The sequence below is a fragment of the Coregonus clupeaformis genome, chromosome 14 (genome assembly GCF_020615455.1).
Source record: "Coregonus clupeaformis isolate EN_2021a chromosome 14, ASM2061545v1, whole genome shotgun sequence".
Taxonomy (NCBI): Eukaryota; Metazoa; Chordata; class Actinopteri; order Salmoniformes; family Salmonidae; genus Coregonus; species Coregonus clupeaformis.
Genome location: NC_059205.1, coordinates 9,716,102 through 9,734,067, shown reverse-complemented (window position 1 = coordinate 9,734,067; position 17,966 = coordinate 9,716,102). Strand labels below are relative to the sequence as shown.

General features: G+C 45.2%; 1 protein-coding gene across 1 annotated transcript in view; it reads right to left on the bottom strand.

Annotated features, from left to right (window-relative positions):
• Positions 1-14,319, bottom strand: part of LOC121580698 (F-box-like/WD repeat-containing protein TBL1XR1) — a 32,236-nt gene extending 17,917 nt beyond the window's left edge. The window contains exons 1-7 of the mRNA XM_041895688.2: positions 14,134-14,319; positions 12,119-12,180; positions 8,409-8,512; positions 7,496-7,641; positions 4,438-4,663; positions 3,855-3,987; positions 2,996-3,137 (exon numbers count right to left, since the gene is read on the bottom strand). Of these exons, the coding sequence (XP_041751622.1) occupies positions 2,996-3,137; positions 3,855-3,987; positions 4,438-4,663; positions 7,496-7,641; positions 8,409-8,466 (705 nt within the window). The 5' untranslated portion in view covers positions 8,467-8,512; positions 12,119-12,180; positions 14,134-14,319. The remainder of the gene's footprint in view (positions 1-2,995; positions 3,138-3,854; positions 3,988-4,437; positions 4,664-7,495; positions 7,642-8,408; positions 8,513-12,118; positions 12,181-14,133) is intronic.
• Positions 14,320-17,966: the final 3,647 nt, after the last annotated feature.

Genomic DNA, 17,966 nt, shown 5'->3' with positions numbered 1-17,966 from the left:
TAACACGCTCTCACAACCTCTCTCTCTAACACGCTTCTTCCCTCTAACACGTCTCTCTCTCATAAATACGCTTCACATCTCTAACACTCTTTTAACACGCTCTCTCTCTCTTCCTCTCTAACCAACCTCTCTAACACGCTCTCTCTCTCTAACACGCTCTCTAACACGCCTCTAACACGCTCTCTCTAACACGCTCTCTCTAACACTCGCTCTCTAACACGCTCTCTAACACGCTCTCTCTCTAACACGCTCGCTCTCTCTAACACGCTCTCTCTAACACGCTCTCTCTCTCTAACACGCTCTCTCTCTAACACGCTCTCTCTCTAACACGCTCTCTCTCTAACACGCTCTCTCTCTAACACGCTCTCTCTCTAACTCTCTCTCTAACACGCTCTCTCTCTCTAACACGCTCTCTAACACGCCTTCTCTAACACGCTCTAACACGCTCTCTAACACTCTCTAACACGCTCTCTCTCTCTAACACGCTCTCTAAACGCTCTCTCTAACACGCTCTCTCTAAACGCTCTCTAACACGCTCTCTCTAACGCTCCTAACACGCTCTCTCTATACAGCTCTCTCTAACACGTCTCTCTCTAACACGCTCTCTAACGCTCAGCTCTCTCTAACACGCTCTCTCTCTCTAACACGCTCGCTCTCTAACACGCTCTCTCTCTCTAACACCTCTCTCTCTCCCTAACGCCTCTCCCTCTCATACGCTCTCTCTCTCTACACGCCTCTCTCTCTCTCTAACACGCTCTCTCTCTCTCTAACACGCTCTCTCTCTCTCTCTAACACGCTCTCTCTAACGCGCTCTCTCTCTAACACGCTCTCTCTCTAACACGCTCTCTCTCTAACACGCTCTCTAACACGCTCTCTCTCTAACACGCTCGCTCTCTAACACGCTCGCTCTCTAACACGCTCGCTCTCTAACACGCTCTCTCTCTAACACGCTCTCTCTCTCTAACACGCTTCTCTCTCTCTAACCACGCTCTCTCTCTCTAACACGCTTTCTCTAAACCTCTCTCTAACACGCCTCTCTCTTCGCTCTCTCTCTAACACGCTCTCTCTACAGCTCTCTAACACGCTCTCTCTCTCTAACTACGCTTCTCTCTCTAACACGCTCTCTCTAACACGTCTCTCTCTAATACTCTCTCTCTAACAACTCTCTCTCTCTCTACATACCCTCTCTCTCTAACACGCTCCTCTCTCTCTCTAACACGCTCTCTCTCTCTCTCTAACACGCTCTCTAAACGCTCTCTGACATCTCTCTCTCTCTCTAACACGCCGCTCTCTCTAACTTACGCTCTCTCTCTCTTTAACACGCTCTCTCTAACACGCTCTCTAACACGCTCTTCTCCTCTCTAACACTTCTCTCTCTACTACGCTCATCTCTAACACCTCTCTAACTACGCTCTCTCTCTAACTACGCTCTCTCTAACACGCTTAAACGCTCTCTAAAGCTTCTAACCACGCTCTCTCTCTAACACGCTTCTCTCTATCACATCGCTCTCTAACACGCTCTCTCTAACACGCTCTCTCTAACACGCTTCTCAACACGTCTCCTAACACGCTCTCTAACACTCGCTCTTCTGCTCTAACACGCTCTCTCTCTAACACGCTCTCTCTCTAACACGCTCTCTCTCTAACTACGCTCTCTAACACGCTCTCTAACACGCTCTCTCACTCTCTCTCTAACACGCTCTCTAACACGCTGTCTAACACGTCTCTAACTCGCTCTCTCTCTAACACGTCTCTCTCTAACACCTCTCTCTAATCCACGCTCTCTAACACTCTCTCTCTACCCTCTCTCTAACTCGCGCTCTCTAACACGCTCTCTTTCTCTCTAACACGCTCTCTCTAAAGCTCTCTCTTAACACGCTCTCTCTCTAACTCTCTAACATCGCTCTCTCTAACACTCTCTCTCTCTCTCTCTCTCTAACACGCTCTCTCTCTCTAACACGTCTTCTCTCTCTCTAACACTCTGCTCTCTCTCTCTAACACGCTCTCTCTTCCTCTCTAACACGCTCTCTCTCTCTAACGCTCTCGCTTTCTTTCTCTCTCTAACATCGTCTCTCTCTAACACGCTTCTCTCTCTAACCACCGCTCTCTCTCTCTCTAACACGCTCTCTCCTCACATCGCTCTCTCTAACACGCTCTCTAACACTCTTCTAACACGCTTCTCTAACACGCTCTCTCTCTTCAACACGCTCCTCTCTCTCTCTAACACGCTCTCTCTAACACGCTCCTCTCTAACACGCTCTCTTCTAACATCGCTCTCTCTAACTACAGCTCTCTCTCTAACACGCTCTCTCTCTCTAACGGCTCTCTCCTCTAACACGCTCTCTCTCTCTAACATTACTCCTCTACGCCTCTCTTCTAACACGCTTTCTCTCTCTCTAACACGCTTCTCTCTACGCCTCTAACACGCTCTCTCTCTAACACGCTCTCTCTCTAACACGCTCTCTAACACACTCTCTCTCTCTAACTACGCTCTTCTCTCTAACACGCTCTCTCTAACACCTCTCTAACACGCTCTCTCTAACACGCTCTCTCATAACACGCTCTCTCCACGCTTCTAAAGCTCCTCTCTAACACGCTCTCTCTCTAACACTGCTTCTCTCTCTCTAACACTCATCTAACACGCCCTCTAACCTCTCTAACACTCAACACCTCTCTAACCTCTAACACGCTCTCTCGCTCTCTAATACGCTCTCTCTAACACCTCTCTAACTACGCTCTCTAACACGCTCTCGCTCTCTAACACGCTCTCCTCTCTTTCTCTAACGCGCTCTCTCTCTAACACGCCTCTCTCACGCTTCTCTACTCTCTAACCTCTCTCTAACACGCTCTCTCTCTCTAACACGCTCTCTCGCTCTCTAACACGCTCTCTCTCTCTCTAACACTGTCTCTCTCTCTCTAACACTGTCTCTCTCTCTAACACTGTCTCTCTCTCTAACACTGTCTCTCTCTCTAACACTGTCTCTCTCTAACTCACATTCCAGTCCAGTGAGGTGACGTCTTTGTTGCTGGGTACGTCCTGGCCCCCCTCCCGTATACAGTGTCTCAGCACCAGCTGGGTGGAGCTGCCCGTGCCATTCTCACACAGGTTCCAGATCCGCGCCGTCGAGTCCCCAGACCTGCGCACACACACTCAAGAGTTACACACTGTCGTCTAACGTAGCCTAAAACCACAGTAATGTCTGACTATGTAGATTGTATTATACGGTGCGTAGGATTAAATTATATGCGCGAGTACAAAACACCCAAATAAACATTATTTCACTTAAGGTTACCACCAGCAACCTGTTGGAAACTTCCTTGACTAAGTTCTGCCCATCAAAATGTAGGTCAATGCATACTTCTCCAGACTACCAATGCTGTATGAAGGGGGATTTTACTTTATGAGCAGAAATCATTTATCTTTAGGCTATGTCCCTTCTCTGTAAAGAGAAAGAGAGTGAAAGGGACAGACAGAGACGTAGGACAGACCGTGAAACAGAAGGACAGAGAAGTAGGACAGATCGTGAAACAGAAGGAGAGAGAAGTAGGACAGATCGTGAAACAGAAGGACAGAGAAGTAGGACAGATCGTGAAACAGAAGGACAGAGAAGTAGGACAGATCGTGAAACAGAAGGAGAGAGAAGTAGGACAGATCGTGAAACAGAAGGACAGAGAAGTAGGACAGATCGTGAAACAGAAGGACAGAGAAGTAGGACAGACCGTGAAACAGAAGGACAGAGAAGTAGGACAGACCGTGAAACAGAAGGACAGAGAAGTAGGACAGATCGTGAAACAGAAGGACAGAGAAGTAGGACAGACACCGAAAGAGAAAGATATAAGGGTTTGTTCTGTACCCGGAGGCGAGCAGGTCATTGACGGGGTTCCAGGCACAGATGAACACCTCTGACTCGTGGCCCCTCAGCACCATGGCCTTGTTCTGGGGGATCTCCACATCCCGGTCCACCTCCATCATCTCTGCATGGTGGTCTGGGGGAGGGGAGACACCATAGAGTTAGATAGGGGACTCATCTTTGTATCAAACATCTTATATCCATCTAGAGTCCTCTATCTATCTCTAGGCGAGAAACACAGATCAGAAGTCTTGGGCTGCGTCCGAGTCAACCAATTCTGCACTTGCACATTCCTCCATCATTTAAATGCGTAGGATTGATGTAAGCATTGGCTGATGGAGTTTCCACCACTGTTAAATCCATGACCGGAGCTTGTCGAAGAGCAGCTAAACCTACGCTAGTGTTAGTAGGGATGATTTGGAGATGGAAAAGTTACAACCGTCTCCACCGTACGTTGTGCATTAAACTCAGAGGTGTGAGGCCTATGTACTGTAAATCAGTTGTACAGTTATGGCAATGTTCACTATTATGAATGTAAACATGGAAAAATAACAAAAGAGGTGTGATAATGAAAGGTTCTGCTCACTGGCTAAGCCATGGGCGCCGTTTTCCTCGCCGTTGGCAGCGGTGCCCCCCTCTCCGTTCTTGGCACCGCCAGGCTGGAGGCCCTGGGTGCCGCTGGTGCTGCCCGCCTGCTGCTGCTGGGCCAGCTTTTCCCTGTAGGCCTGCTGCCGCGTCTGCACCACGTCGGGCATAACCGCGTCGATCAGGGACAGCGACTCGATGGGCCGCCCGTCAAAAAGAGTGCCATCCTGGGTGGCAACAAGACAGATGTTTGGGTTTTTACACATCTTCAGGTACTACTACTGATGGATGGGGCTGGGAATTGCCAGGGACCTCACGATATCATCACGATACTTAGGTGCCGATACGATATGTATTGCGATTCTCACAATTCTATATGTATAGTGATTCTATATGTATAGTGATTCTCATGATTCTATTTGTATTGTGATTCTATATGTAGTGATTCTCATGATTCTATTTGTATTGTGATTCTATATGTAGTGATTCTCATGATTCTATATGTATTGTGATTCTATATGTATTGTGATTCTCATGATTCTATATGTATTGTGATTCTATATGTATTGTGATTCTCATGATTCTATATGTATTGTGATTCTCATGATTCTATATGTATTGTGATTCTATATGTATTGTGATTCTCATGATTCTATATGTATTGTGATTCTATATGTGTTGTGATTCTATGGTGCGCTTTAATTGTGATTTGATGTTCCTAACATATTGCTCACTGTATGTCTGCTGCAGAGAGACAAGAGAGAACAAGCTATAGGATGAAAACTAGTTTTGGTGCAGGTACAGCCAACTAGCACTAGCTAACTACCTACAGTAGCAAAAATAATAATAAATACATTCACAAATCGATACTTGGGAGTCAAATATTGATATAATATTGTCCTAAAATAATATTGCGATATGTAACTGCATCGATTCCCCCCATCACTACAGGTGGGTGGTGATACAGGGTCAGATGTTTTTTAATTCCCCTAATGGTTAAAGGGGAATTCCACTCAAAAGTAGAAAATCGTTCTTTACCTTTGAATGTTTGAATTGATATGTCTAACATGCATCTTACCCAGAAACCTTTAGTCAAAATCTGTAGCAGAGCACTAGAGTTGATGATGTCATAGGACTAGGGGTAGATGTAATGTAATCCTACATTTGTGGTTGGAGCAACTTCTACCGTCTTACATTTAGGCAACTACAGGCTACATAGAGAAGGTATTGAGCACGGCAGCTAAACAGTCAATGTATACAGTCGTGGTCAAAAGTTTTGAGAATGACACAAATATTAATTTTCGCAAAGTCTGCTGCCTCAGTTTTTATGATGGCAATTTGCATATACTCCAGAATGTTATGAAGAGTGATCAGATTAATTGCAATTAATTGCAAAGTCCCTCTTTGCCATGAAAATGAACTTAATCCCCCAAAAACATTTCCACTACATTTCAGCCCTGCCACAAAAGGACCATCTGACATCATGTCAGTGATTCTCTCGTTAACACAGGTGAGAGTGCTGACGAGGACAAGGCTGGAGATCACTCTGTCATGCTGATTGAGTTAGAATTACAGACTGGAAGCTTTAAAAGGAGGATGGTGCTTTAAATCATTTTTCTGCAAGGAAACACGTACCGTCATCATTGCTTTGCACAAAAGGGGCTTGTTTTGTTTTGTTTTAGTCATTTCGAAGACGCTCTTATCCAGAGCGACTTACAGGAGCAATTAGAGTTAAGTGCCTTGCTCAAGGGCACATCAACAGATTTTTCACCTAGTTGGCTTGGGGATTAGAACCAGCGACCTTTCGGTTACTGGCACAACGCTCTTAACCACTAAGCTACCTGCCCCCCGGCTTCACAGGCAAGGATATTGCTGCTAGTAAGATTGCACCTAAATCAACCATTTATCGGATCATCAAGAACTTCAAGGAGAGAGGTTCAATTGTTGTGAAGAAGGCTTCAGGGCGCCCAAGAAAGTCCAGCAAGCACCAGGACAGTCTCCTAAAGTTGATTCAGCTGCGGGATCGGGGAACCACCAGTGCAGAGCTTGCTCAGGAATGGCAGCAGGCAGGTGTGAGTGCATTTGCACGCACAGTGAGGCAAAGACTTTTGGAGGATGGCCTGGTGTCAAGATGGGCAGCGAGGAAGCCACTTCTCTCCAGGAAAAACATCAGGGACAGACTGATATTATGCAAAAGGTACAGGGATTGGACTGCTGAGGACTGGGGTAAAGTCATTTTTTCTGATGAATCCCCTTTCCGATTATTTGGGGCATCCGGAAAAAAGCTTGTCCGGAGAAGACAAGGTGAGCGCTACCATCAGTCCTGTGTCATGCCAACAGTAAAGCATCCTGAGACCATTCATGTGTGGGGTTGCTTCTCAGCCAAGGGAGTGGGCTCACTCACAATTTTGCCTAAGAACACAGCCATGAATAAAGAATGGTACCAACACATCCTCCGAGAGCAACTTCTCCCAACCATCCAAGAACAGTTTGGTGACGAACAATGCCTTTTCTAGCATGATGGAGCACCTTGCCATAAGGCAAAAGTGATAACTAAGTGGCTCGGGGAACAAAACATCGACATTTTGGGTCCATGGCCAGGAAACTCCCCAGACCTTAATTCCATTGAGAACTTGTGGTAAATCCTCAAGAGGCGGGTGGACAAACAAAAACCCACAAATTCTGACAAACTCCAAGCATTGATTATGCAAGAATGAGCTGCCATCAGTCAAGATGTGGCCCAGAAGTTAATTGACAGCATGCCAGGGCGGATTGCAGAGGTCTTGAAAAAGAAGGGTCAACACTGCAAATATTGACTCTTTGCATAAACTTAATGTAATTGTCAATAAAAGCCTTTGACACTTACGGAATGCTTGTAATTATACTTCAGTATACCATAGTAACATCTGACAAAAATATCTAAAACCACTGAAGCAACAAACTTTGTGAAGACCAATACTTGTGTCATTCTCAAAACTTTTGACCACGACTGTAGGAAAGTTAGTGGTTAGCGTGGCGTACAGTCAGTAAATAGGCAAGTTAGCATTGAGGGTACTGACCTCGTTGATGCTGACCTCTGCCTCCACGTACTGCAGGCCCTTCTGGATGATGGAGATGAGGGCAGCAGGGGGAACCAGGGCTCCGTTGATGTTGGACTGGCTGATGTGGCTCTCTATGCCAAAGGTGAACGCCGAGTGGGAGAAGCCTGGCAGAGGGATGGATAGAGAGGGGGAGAGGGATGGAGAGAGTGGGGGAGAGGGATGGAGAGAGAGGGGGAGAGGGATGGAGAGAGAGGGAGAGAGGGATGGAGAGAGTGGGGGAGAGGGATGGAGAGAGAGGGGGAGAGGGATGGAGAGAGGGGGAGAGGGATGAGAGAGAGAGGGGGAGAGGGATGAGGGAGAGAGAGAGAGAGGGGAGAGGGATGGAGAGAGAGGGGGGAGAGGGATGAGAGAGGGGAGAGGGATGAGAGAGGGGGGAGAGGGATGGAGAGAGAGGGGGAGAGGGATGGAGAGAGAGGGGGAGAGGGATGGAGAGAGAGGGGGAGAGGGATGGAGAGAGAGGGGGAGAGAGGGATGAGAGAGGGGGAGAGGGATGGAGAGAGAGTCTGGTCATAATGACATAATTTCAACCAGTGTCTGGTCATAATGACATCATTTCAACCAGTGTCTGGTCATAATGACATCATTTCAACCAGTGTCTGGTCATAATGACATCATTTCAACCAGTGTCCGGTCATAATGACATCATTTCAACCAGCTTCGCCCGCTGGGTAGCACTCAGTTAAGATTCCTTTTGAGGATTATGGTGGTCGAAATAGTCGATAGATTAAGCATTTTCCCTGCTTTTCAGATAGATAAATTGCAGATCTGACAATGGAAAATGGTCCAAATAGAAATGTTCAAAGGGCGAGACACTTCATTTCCGGAGCTGACTACTGCACAAAGTATATGAGAAGATGTAGGTCTGTCTTACCCGACTCTTGCAGGTATCTGTACACCAGGAAGTTGACCTCATCACTGCTAATGCTCATTTTTAATCCTGGTGGTTAAACCATGGGGTCAGCGCAGGATAGGAGCCTAGGGAGAGTGAGAGACAGGCACAGTTACAACACATAGCCTGACTAAATATTAATATAATAATATGCCATTTAGCAGACGCTTTTATCCAAAGCGATTTACAGTCGTGCGTGCATACATTTTTGTGTATGGGTGGTCCCGGGGATCGAACCCACTACCTTGGCGTTACAAGCGCCGTGCTCTACCAGCTGAGCTACAGAGGACCACAGATGCTGTATACTCCTATTATACTCAGACACATTAACAGATTGAACAGACATGTCAATGAACCCAGTAGCTTCGTCAGTTTTGAACATTTGAACACTTGCCCATGGATTACATCTTACCAATACACTGATTAGTAACTAAGTATCTAGTTGGAACTGAGCTTGCTTTTGAACTTGGTAGTAGTCTTGGCAAGTGGCAACATTGACTTTCAACACGGAGCGTAGGTTGTAAATGCATAGTAGATCCTTGCAAACAGGGGATGTAATTCCCAAGTCAATTAAAAAAGGTGTAAAAAGACAATGAACTCCCAACGGATGATGAAATAAGGCCTTTTGATCCCTCACCTTGACCGACCTGCTTTGGGCCAATTTCATACCACTCTGTGGCTACAGCCACAGCAATCATCACTTGGCAGAACAATCATGGAGTTGAATTCCTCTTTGGTGGGTTGTGGAGTGATCCCCATCCTGGCCCTTAGGCAAGGCACTAGTTTCCATTCATTAACCCCCACAACTGGAAATCATTACTGAGACCTCCTTAAGAGGGTAGGCTAATTCTTGTGGACAAAACCACTGGGGGAAAGGAAATGGGGGGGGGGGTTCAGGAATAACAGCCAGCATAGTTTGTATCCCTGCCGCGTATTTATTCAAGCAAACCCACACACTGTTTAAACAGGACTGTGGAAATAAACAGGGACGTGGACAATGGCTGGACTGGAACTTCCAGCGCTCTGTCATGTCAGCCCACTAAAAAGACAATCAGACCAGAAATTAGATCCAATGCTAATCAAATCAAGAGAGCCTTGGACTCTGGCGAATGACGATGCACTTCATGGCGCAGACGGAATCATGACAATGTTGGGAGTGGAATCGCGTTGCACAAGCGACAATATAATTATACTAAATTATGCAAATTAACCTATAGACCAATAAGCATGACCAGTCAAATGTATTTTTGATGGCGAACCGGTTAACCATTAACACCCCTAGATTGTGTACAAGCCTCTCAGTCAGCTATAGTATACTGTAGTTTCTACTGTATCGCACCTCCTTTCACACAAGGCCCAAGGACAGCACTCCCTCTCTGAACACGGGGCCCAAGGACAGCACTCCCTCTCTGAACACGAGGCCCAAGGACAGCACTCCCTCTCTGAACACGGGGCCCAAGGACAGCACTCCTCTCTCTGAACACGGGGCCCAAGGACAGCACTCCCTCTCTGAACACGGGGCCCAAGGACAGCACTCCCTCTCTGAACACGGGGCCCAAGGACAGCACTCCCTCTCTGAACACGGGGCCCAAGGACAGCACTCCCTCTCTGAACACGGGGCCCAAGGACAGCACTCCCTCTCTGAACACGGGAGCCCAAGGACAGCACTCCCTCTCTGAACACGGGGCCCAAGGACAGCACTCCCTCTCTGAACACGGGCCCAAGGACAGCACTCCTCTCTCTGAACACGGGGCCCAAGGACGGCACTCCCTCTCTGAACACGGGCCCAAGGACAGCACTCCCTCTCGGAACACGGGGCCCAAGGACAGCACTCCCTCTCTGAACACGGGGCCCAAGGACAGCACTCCCTCTCTGAACACGAGGCCCAAGGACAGCATTCCCTCTCTGAACACGAGGCCCAAGGACAGCACTCCCTCTCTGAACACGAGGCCCAAGGACAGCACTCCCTCTCTGAACACGGGGCCCAAGGACAGCACTCCCTCTCTGAACACGGGGCCCAAGGACAGCACTCCCTCTCTGAACACGGGGCCAAAGGACAGCACTCCCTCTCTGAACACGGGGCCCAAGGACAGCACTCCCTCTCTGAACACGGGGGCCCAAGGACAGCCTCCCTCTCTGAACACGGGGCCCAAGGACAGCACTCCCTCTCTGAACACGGGGCCCAAGGACAGCACTCCCTCTCTGAACACGGGGCCCAAGGACAGCACTCCCTCTCTGAACACGGGCCCAAGGACAGCACTCCCTCTCTGAACACGGGGCCCAAGGACAGCACTCCCTCTCTGAACACGGGGCCCAAGGACAGCACTCCCTCTCTGAACACGGGGCCCAAGGACAGCACTCCCTCTCTGAACACGGGGCCCAAGGACAGCACTCCCTCTCTGAACACGGGGCCCAAGGACAGCACTCCCTCTCTGAACACGGGGCCCAAGGACAGCACTCCCTCTCTGAACACGGGCCCAAGGACAGCACTCCCTCTCTGAACACGGGGCCCAAGGACAGCACTCCCTCTCTGAACACGGGGCCCAAGGACAGCACTCCCTCTCTGAACACGGGGCCCAAGGACAGCACTCCCTCTCTGAACACGGGGCCCAAGGACAGCACTCTCTCTAGGGTTGTCACACTACCAGTATCGCAAAACTCAGAGGTATCGTGGCAAGGAAACAAAACATGAAGCGGACACAATGTGCTGAGGAAAACAGTCCTAATGTTGGATACAAACAGCCTTATGTTGTCACCCAGAATCACGTTTATTTTCCAAACTATAGCACAATACTTTACATACAGGTTTTTAAAGGACCAAATAGTTTTGTCAGCTTTGTGTTTTCCTGCCATGGAAAATCAGGTATCGTAGTATCGCAATACTGGTATCGTGACAACCCTACGTTCTCTGAACACGAGCCCCAAGGATAGCACTCTCTCCCTGAACACGAGGCCCAAGGCTATGAGTGTGAATGAATTAACCCAGCACAGCACAGTTTGTACTGCACATTCCATCCATAACTCACAGCCGGGGCCTCGAGAGTGAATGTGCGGGAAATCATGTCAGCTACAGCTCAACAAGCCAGATTACAACGGGTTGAGGCGTTTACTAATTGTACCGATGTGTATTCCTATTCCCCCACCTAAATATTTACAGCATTCGGGGGACGGAAAGTGTTTCTTTTTCCAACTGTGCCGCTTCGAGGTCGTACCACAAGTCAGTTGGGTCATGGAGGGCGAATATGACTCACTGGGGTGAGTTCTTTGTCTCTCTGTTTGACGTGCACTGAAGTAAAGGCCTCAACCCCAGAGTCCTGACATGTTGTCGGGGGCATGACTGTGCCTGCAGACTCCTCTCCTGCTCCTTCACTACAGTTGACTATCTAATTTTTTTATTTATTTTTATTTAAAAACCCAAAGTTCACAGAGCGGATGAGAAAGGACTAAGTTGATGTAAAGTGACACTATGGGATATCCTTAAATTAACTCTGCATCCTGGTAGTCCAGGTCTGAGCCAAAGTATGGAGAAAGTCATCCTTACAATGCACTCTGCAGGCAAGTCAAAGTGTTATCCTGCGATAACCACTGTGCTTTCTAATATACTATATTGGACAAAAGCACAACTTGTGTGTTGCTTCTCAGGGACCTACGTAGGCTATTACATGCGATGATGTCAGCCCTAGACTACTCACCATGTGATCTAGTGTCTTTCAGAAGCTCATTGCTCCACCGTCCAGAGGAGGAACTCCGCAATCTAGGAACGAAGACAGGGGAAGAATAATGACACTGTTGTTCATGTTGACCCTCTCGGAGTCAGTACATGAGAGTGAAACCTTGAGTATACTGTTTAAAAGTATATAGCGTGGAAAGAGGACGACGCTATCATATATATATTTTTTTTTTTACCTTTATTTAACTACAAGTCAGTTAAGAACAAATTCTTATTTACAATGACGGCCAAACCCTGACAACGCGGGGCCAATTGTGCACCGCCCTATGGGACTCCCAATCACGTACGGTTGTGATACAGCCTGGAATCGAACCAGGGTCTGTAGTGACGCCTCTAGCACTGAGATGCAGTGCTACTCGGGAGCACTGACACTGTTATTTCATAGCAACGTCAGAGTTCATGATTATCCATGACAACTGGGACATAAAAATCCCAGTGCATCGATATTACCTGCCAGTGCTGTATGGGAGTTGTGAGGGAAATGTAGCAGTGCCTATGTAGGCAGATTGAGGAAAGAGTTAAGAGCCGACTGGCCAGGAGGGTTGTGTCACTCACTATACTATCAGGGAAACTGGGTCAGCAGTGTTGAAGCCAAAAACAGCCGAAGGACCTTTGTGCTACAAGTGCCCTAGTGGGAGAATGCTAGCAGACTGGGGAGAATTATTACTACAGTACACGAGGACTGTGCATAGTAGTGTACCTTGAAAATGTGTGTTGAATTTTATATGTGTAGCCATGTAGCCTACAACATGGTAGTTCTCAATTATTGAAAGGGCTATGATTTCGTTTCTATAACTTAGTCTTCGTTTTCTTGACACCTAGCTAGAAGGTTGAAGAATTTGATAGCAAGTCTTCCAAATCATATGTTAGTGTTTGTGTAGACTATAGTGGGATGTTGGTTCCACACTCAACAAAAACACTTGGTAGTGTATTTGATGGACTTTTGCAATGGTGCTACAAACCATTAATACCGCCATTTCCTATCGCTTCGCCTCTATTTGAAAATACAACGCTTGAATGAGATAGACTAGCCATCTGACAGAGCCGTTCCCTACTACAGTAGTTAACGAACTCTTCCCTTTAACTGTACAAAAGTCACTAATGAGTTGGGAGTGAGTTTAAACAGTGGATACCTAGCTAACGTTATTTCCCGTGGTGGCCTAATAGAACATTTCTACTTGATATCAAAGATCTGACTATTCCCTACTCATTATTATAATGGTCTAAAATGGGAGGTTGAGCCCTGGCCACACGGCAATTTCTATTTCTTTAACCACCCAGTTAGCAAAAGTCCCCCACTCCTGAAACATAAGGACCGACTAGTAGTAGAGGCAGAAGACTGCTAACATTAGCACACTGGTAGCTAACTAATTGAGGTCAATGACTAGTTAACACAAATTACTATCGGTAACTTAAATAACATTAGTTAACTAACTAACTGCGTCATTTAAAATGTAATCTAACGTATAACCTTAGCTAATATAACAGAAACTAATTCATCTAGCCAAACTATTACGGTCTGTCACCTAGCTAGTTAGCTAATGTGTTAACTAGCTAGCGTTATGTCAACAGGCTAAGCTATTTTAGCTAACTGGCAAGCTAGCGCGGAGAACACAAAGCCCATCCCCCACACGGTTGTTAGCAAATGAGGCTAAGCTACCGTTAGTGATAAACTAAGTTAGCTAGCTAGCCTGAGCACCGCGACGTGTTTTTTTTCGCTCGCCACACTCCCCTGCCCATGAGGCATTGCTACAGGACTTAGCGCTAGCTAGCTACAGTAACGTAGTTGTTTCAAATACAAAAGGGCATTCCCTTTGAAAGGGGTCACAATATGTTGCATTTATTCCTATGTTCCAACAACAAATAAAAAACATACGATTCGGTCTTATATGACATTTCCTGCTAAACACTAACAGTAGCGAGCTAGGCTAGCTAGGTAGCTGCTCTTTCAAAATGTCCCCATAATCCAGTACCTACTTTGTCTGAAATCTTTTGATAGATGGTTTCCGCTGTAATCCCCGTGTTAAAGCTAAATCATGTTATACATTTCAAAATATTGCAAAATTGATACCTCAAGGAAACTAATGAACATTTTAAAGATAATAGCTAGATACAGAGCCAGGCGGTTCGAAGCCAACGGCTTCACACGCAACAGTAACGTGACTTTCCCTACAAAAATGGGCAGTCCTGGCAGCTTGCTAGAGTATTTCCAAACGTCACTCATTGTAGCGGAGTACACAAAGCATAGTTATGAGAGTGTACAGGAAATGTGTTTCCTACCATTCAACCAGTGGTGTAGTGCTATTTTTTTTATTACGTCATCATTTCTCAATCAAGTTTGAATGGGCAGATGTAGAATATTATGCGGCGTTCAAAACAACTCGGAACTCAGAACTGGGAACTCGGAAATCTCCGAGTTCCGACTTCAGTGTGTTCAAAACAACTGGAAACGTGGAAAAAAACGAGCTGCTACTGGGAAAATCGATTTGAACGATCAATTCAATTTCAATTCAAAGGGATTTGTTGGCATGGGAAACATATGTTTACATTGCCAAAGCAAGTGAAATAGATAATAGACAAAGTGAAATAAACAATCACAAATAAATAGTAAACATTACAAATTACATTCACAAAAGTTACAAAGGAATATAAACATTTCAAATGTCATAGTATGGGTATATACAGTGTTGTAAGGATGTGCAAATAGTTAAAAGTACAAAAGGGAAAATAAATAAACATAAATATGGGTTGTATTTACAATGGTTTTTGTTCTTCACTGGTTGCCCTTTTCTTCTGGCAACAGGTCACAAATCCTACTGCTGTGATGGCACACTGTGGTATTTCACCCAATAGATATGGGAGTTTATCAAAATTGTATTTGTTTTCAAATTCTTTGTGGGTCTGTGCAATCTAAGGAAAATATGTGTCTCTGATAAGGTCATACATTTGGCAGGAGGTTAGGAAATGCAGCTCAGTTTCCACTTCATTTTGTGGCAGTGTGCACATAGCCTGTCTTCTCTTGAGAGCCAGGTCTGCCTACGGTGACCTCTCTCAATAGCAAGGCTATGCAGTGGTGAAAAAAGTATCAAATTGTGATACTTGAGTAAAATAATTGATACCTTAATAGAAGTTACTCAAGTTAAGGTTAAAGTCACCCAGTAAAATACTACTTGAGTAAAAGTCTAAAAGTATTTGATTAAAAATAAACTTAAGTATCAAAAGTAAGGGTAATTGCTAAAATATACTTAAGTATCAAAAGTAAAAGTATAAATCATTTATAATTCCTTATATTAAGCAAAGCAGACGGCACCATTTTCTTGTTTTAACATTTTATGTTTTTTTGTTAATTCTTTCCAATGTGTCAAGTAATTATCTTTTTGTTTTCTCATGATTTGGTTGGGTCTAATTGTGTTGCTGTCCTGGGGCTCTGTGGGGTCTGTTTGTGTTTGTGAACAGAGCCCCAGGACCAGCATGTTTAGGGGGCTCTTCTCCAGGTTAATCTCTCTGTAGGTGATGGCTTTGATATGGAAGATTTGGGAATCGCGTTAGGCGGTTGTAGAATTTAACGGCTCTTTTCTGGATTTTGATAATTAGCGGGTATCGGCCTAATTCTGCTCTGCATGTATTATTTGGTGTTTTACGTTGTACATGGAGGATATTTTTGCAGAATTCTGCATGCAGAGTCTCAATTTGGTGTTTGTCCCATTTTGTGAATTCTTGGTTGATGAGCGGACACAAGATCTCACAACCATAAAGGGCAGTGAGTTGATGTTTAGGCCGAGGTATGTATCGTTTTTGTGTGCTCTAGGGCAATGGTGTCTAGATGGAATTTGTATTTGTGGTCCTGGCAACTGGACCTTTTTTGGAACACCATTATTTTTGTCTTACTGAGATTTACTGTCAGGGCCCAGGTCTGACAGAATCTGTGCAGAAGATCTAGGTGCTGCTGTAGGCCCTCCTTGGTTGGGGACAAAAGCACCAGATCATCAGCAAACAGTAGACATTTGACTTCAGATTCTAGTAGGGTGAGGCCGGGTGCTGCAGACTGTTCTAGTGCCCTCGCCAATTCGTTGATAGATATATTGAAGAGGGTGGGGCTCAAGCTGCATCCCTGTCTCACCCAACGGCCCTGTGGAAAGAAATGTGTGTCTTTTTTTTGCCAATTTTAACTGCACACTTGTTGTTTGAGGATTTTCCCAAGGTTACTGTTGACGCATATCCCACGGTAGTTATTGAGGTCAAATTTGTCTCCACTATTGTGGATTGGGGTGATCAGTCCTTGGTTCCAAATATTGGGGAAGATGCCAGAGCTGAGGATGTATATTTTATCATTCCATTAAGGATACCATCAACACCACAGGCCTTTTTGTGTTCTAGAGCTCAGACTTTCTGAACTGAAGATCACTGACGTCATGATTTGACCTCGTATTTTTCAGAGTGCCCAGTTGTTTTGAACGTGGCATCTTTATAGAATACGCATAAAATGCATCCTCCAATTGCAATGGCTGCCTATGCACACAGATATTATCTCAAGAAAATTTTCAATTTTAAACACCCTAAAACACCAAGTTAGGCATACCATCATACCGGGGCCCCGTGTAGCTCAGTTGGTAGAGCATTGCGCTTGCAACGCCAGGGTTGTGGGTTCGTTTTCCACGGGGGGCCAGTATGAAAAAATGTATGCACTCACTAACTGTAAGTCGCTCTGGATAAGAGTGTCAGCTAAATGACTAAAATGTAAATCATCAAAATAGGCCATCATCACTGTCAATCGTGAATGATAATAGAGCTCGCCAGTTTGTAGTCCTAAAAACCAGAAATGAGTTACCTCTGGTTCATTCAGCCATTCCTATGGGGAAAATGAATAGGGAAAGAATAGAGTTTGGGATAAATGCCAAAAGTAAGGTCTGAGGTTAACACAAGCTTATGAGATCTTACAGGCTACATTTTGTTCTATGTTATAATATCAGTCAGTTAACATGACCTTTATGAATTATGAAGCCTTTATGTGCCTTGTGTTTTTTTTAAATAAACATAAAGACTTCAGAATTCACAAAAAGTGATGTTTGCTGATGAAGATTATCTCATAGAACAAAACTTATAAGATCTCCTAAGCCTGTGTTTACCACAGACCTTATTTTCTGTGTTTATCCAAAAGCTCCAAAAATTCCATTAATTTCTCTGTAGGCATTGTCCAACAAACCATGTTGGAGTTAGTGCCTACAAAAAGACACCATTACTATTTCTCTCTATTCTTCACGTTTTACAGGTGAAATGTCCGAACTGCGTCTGCTTGCCAATCATTTGATCTCAATCAGTTTCATGGGAATATGCATTTAGAGCGTCTTCAGTTACTGTTCTGTGAGCGAATTAGAGCAGATGATGTTAACTATTAGCCTTTCTTGTATTTTGTTTCAATCAAAGCATACAGTATATCCTGCCTATTGGCACGTGCTGTTGAGTTCATAGACCTACTATGCTATTATATTTGGGTCTGTTATGTAAAATACTGTCATTATTATGTGAACTTGCGGGACATTGATTCAGCTTCAGAAATAATTTCCCAGAAATATTTTACCAGCTTCATATATTCTCAAATTACAAAAAGCTCCGGCAGCACTACATCCCTCCATTCAACCCTCAATAAATTAATAAAGACTCAAATGTTAGGTAAACCAATATTTCATTAATAATTGAGATAATTAGATGCCATTCACTTCCTGTCAATGTATATTTTATACAAACACAAACTTGAATTTGAATATATTAAAGGTGCAATATGCAGAAATCCTGGTTGCAAAAATTTGAAT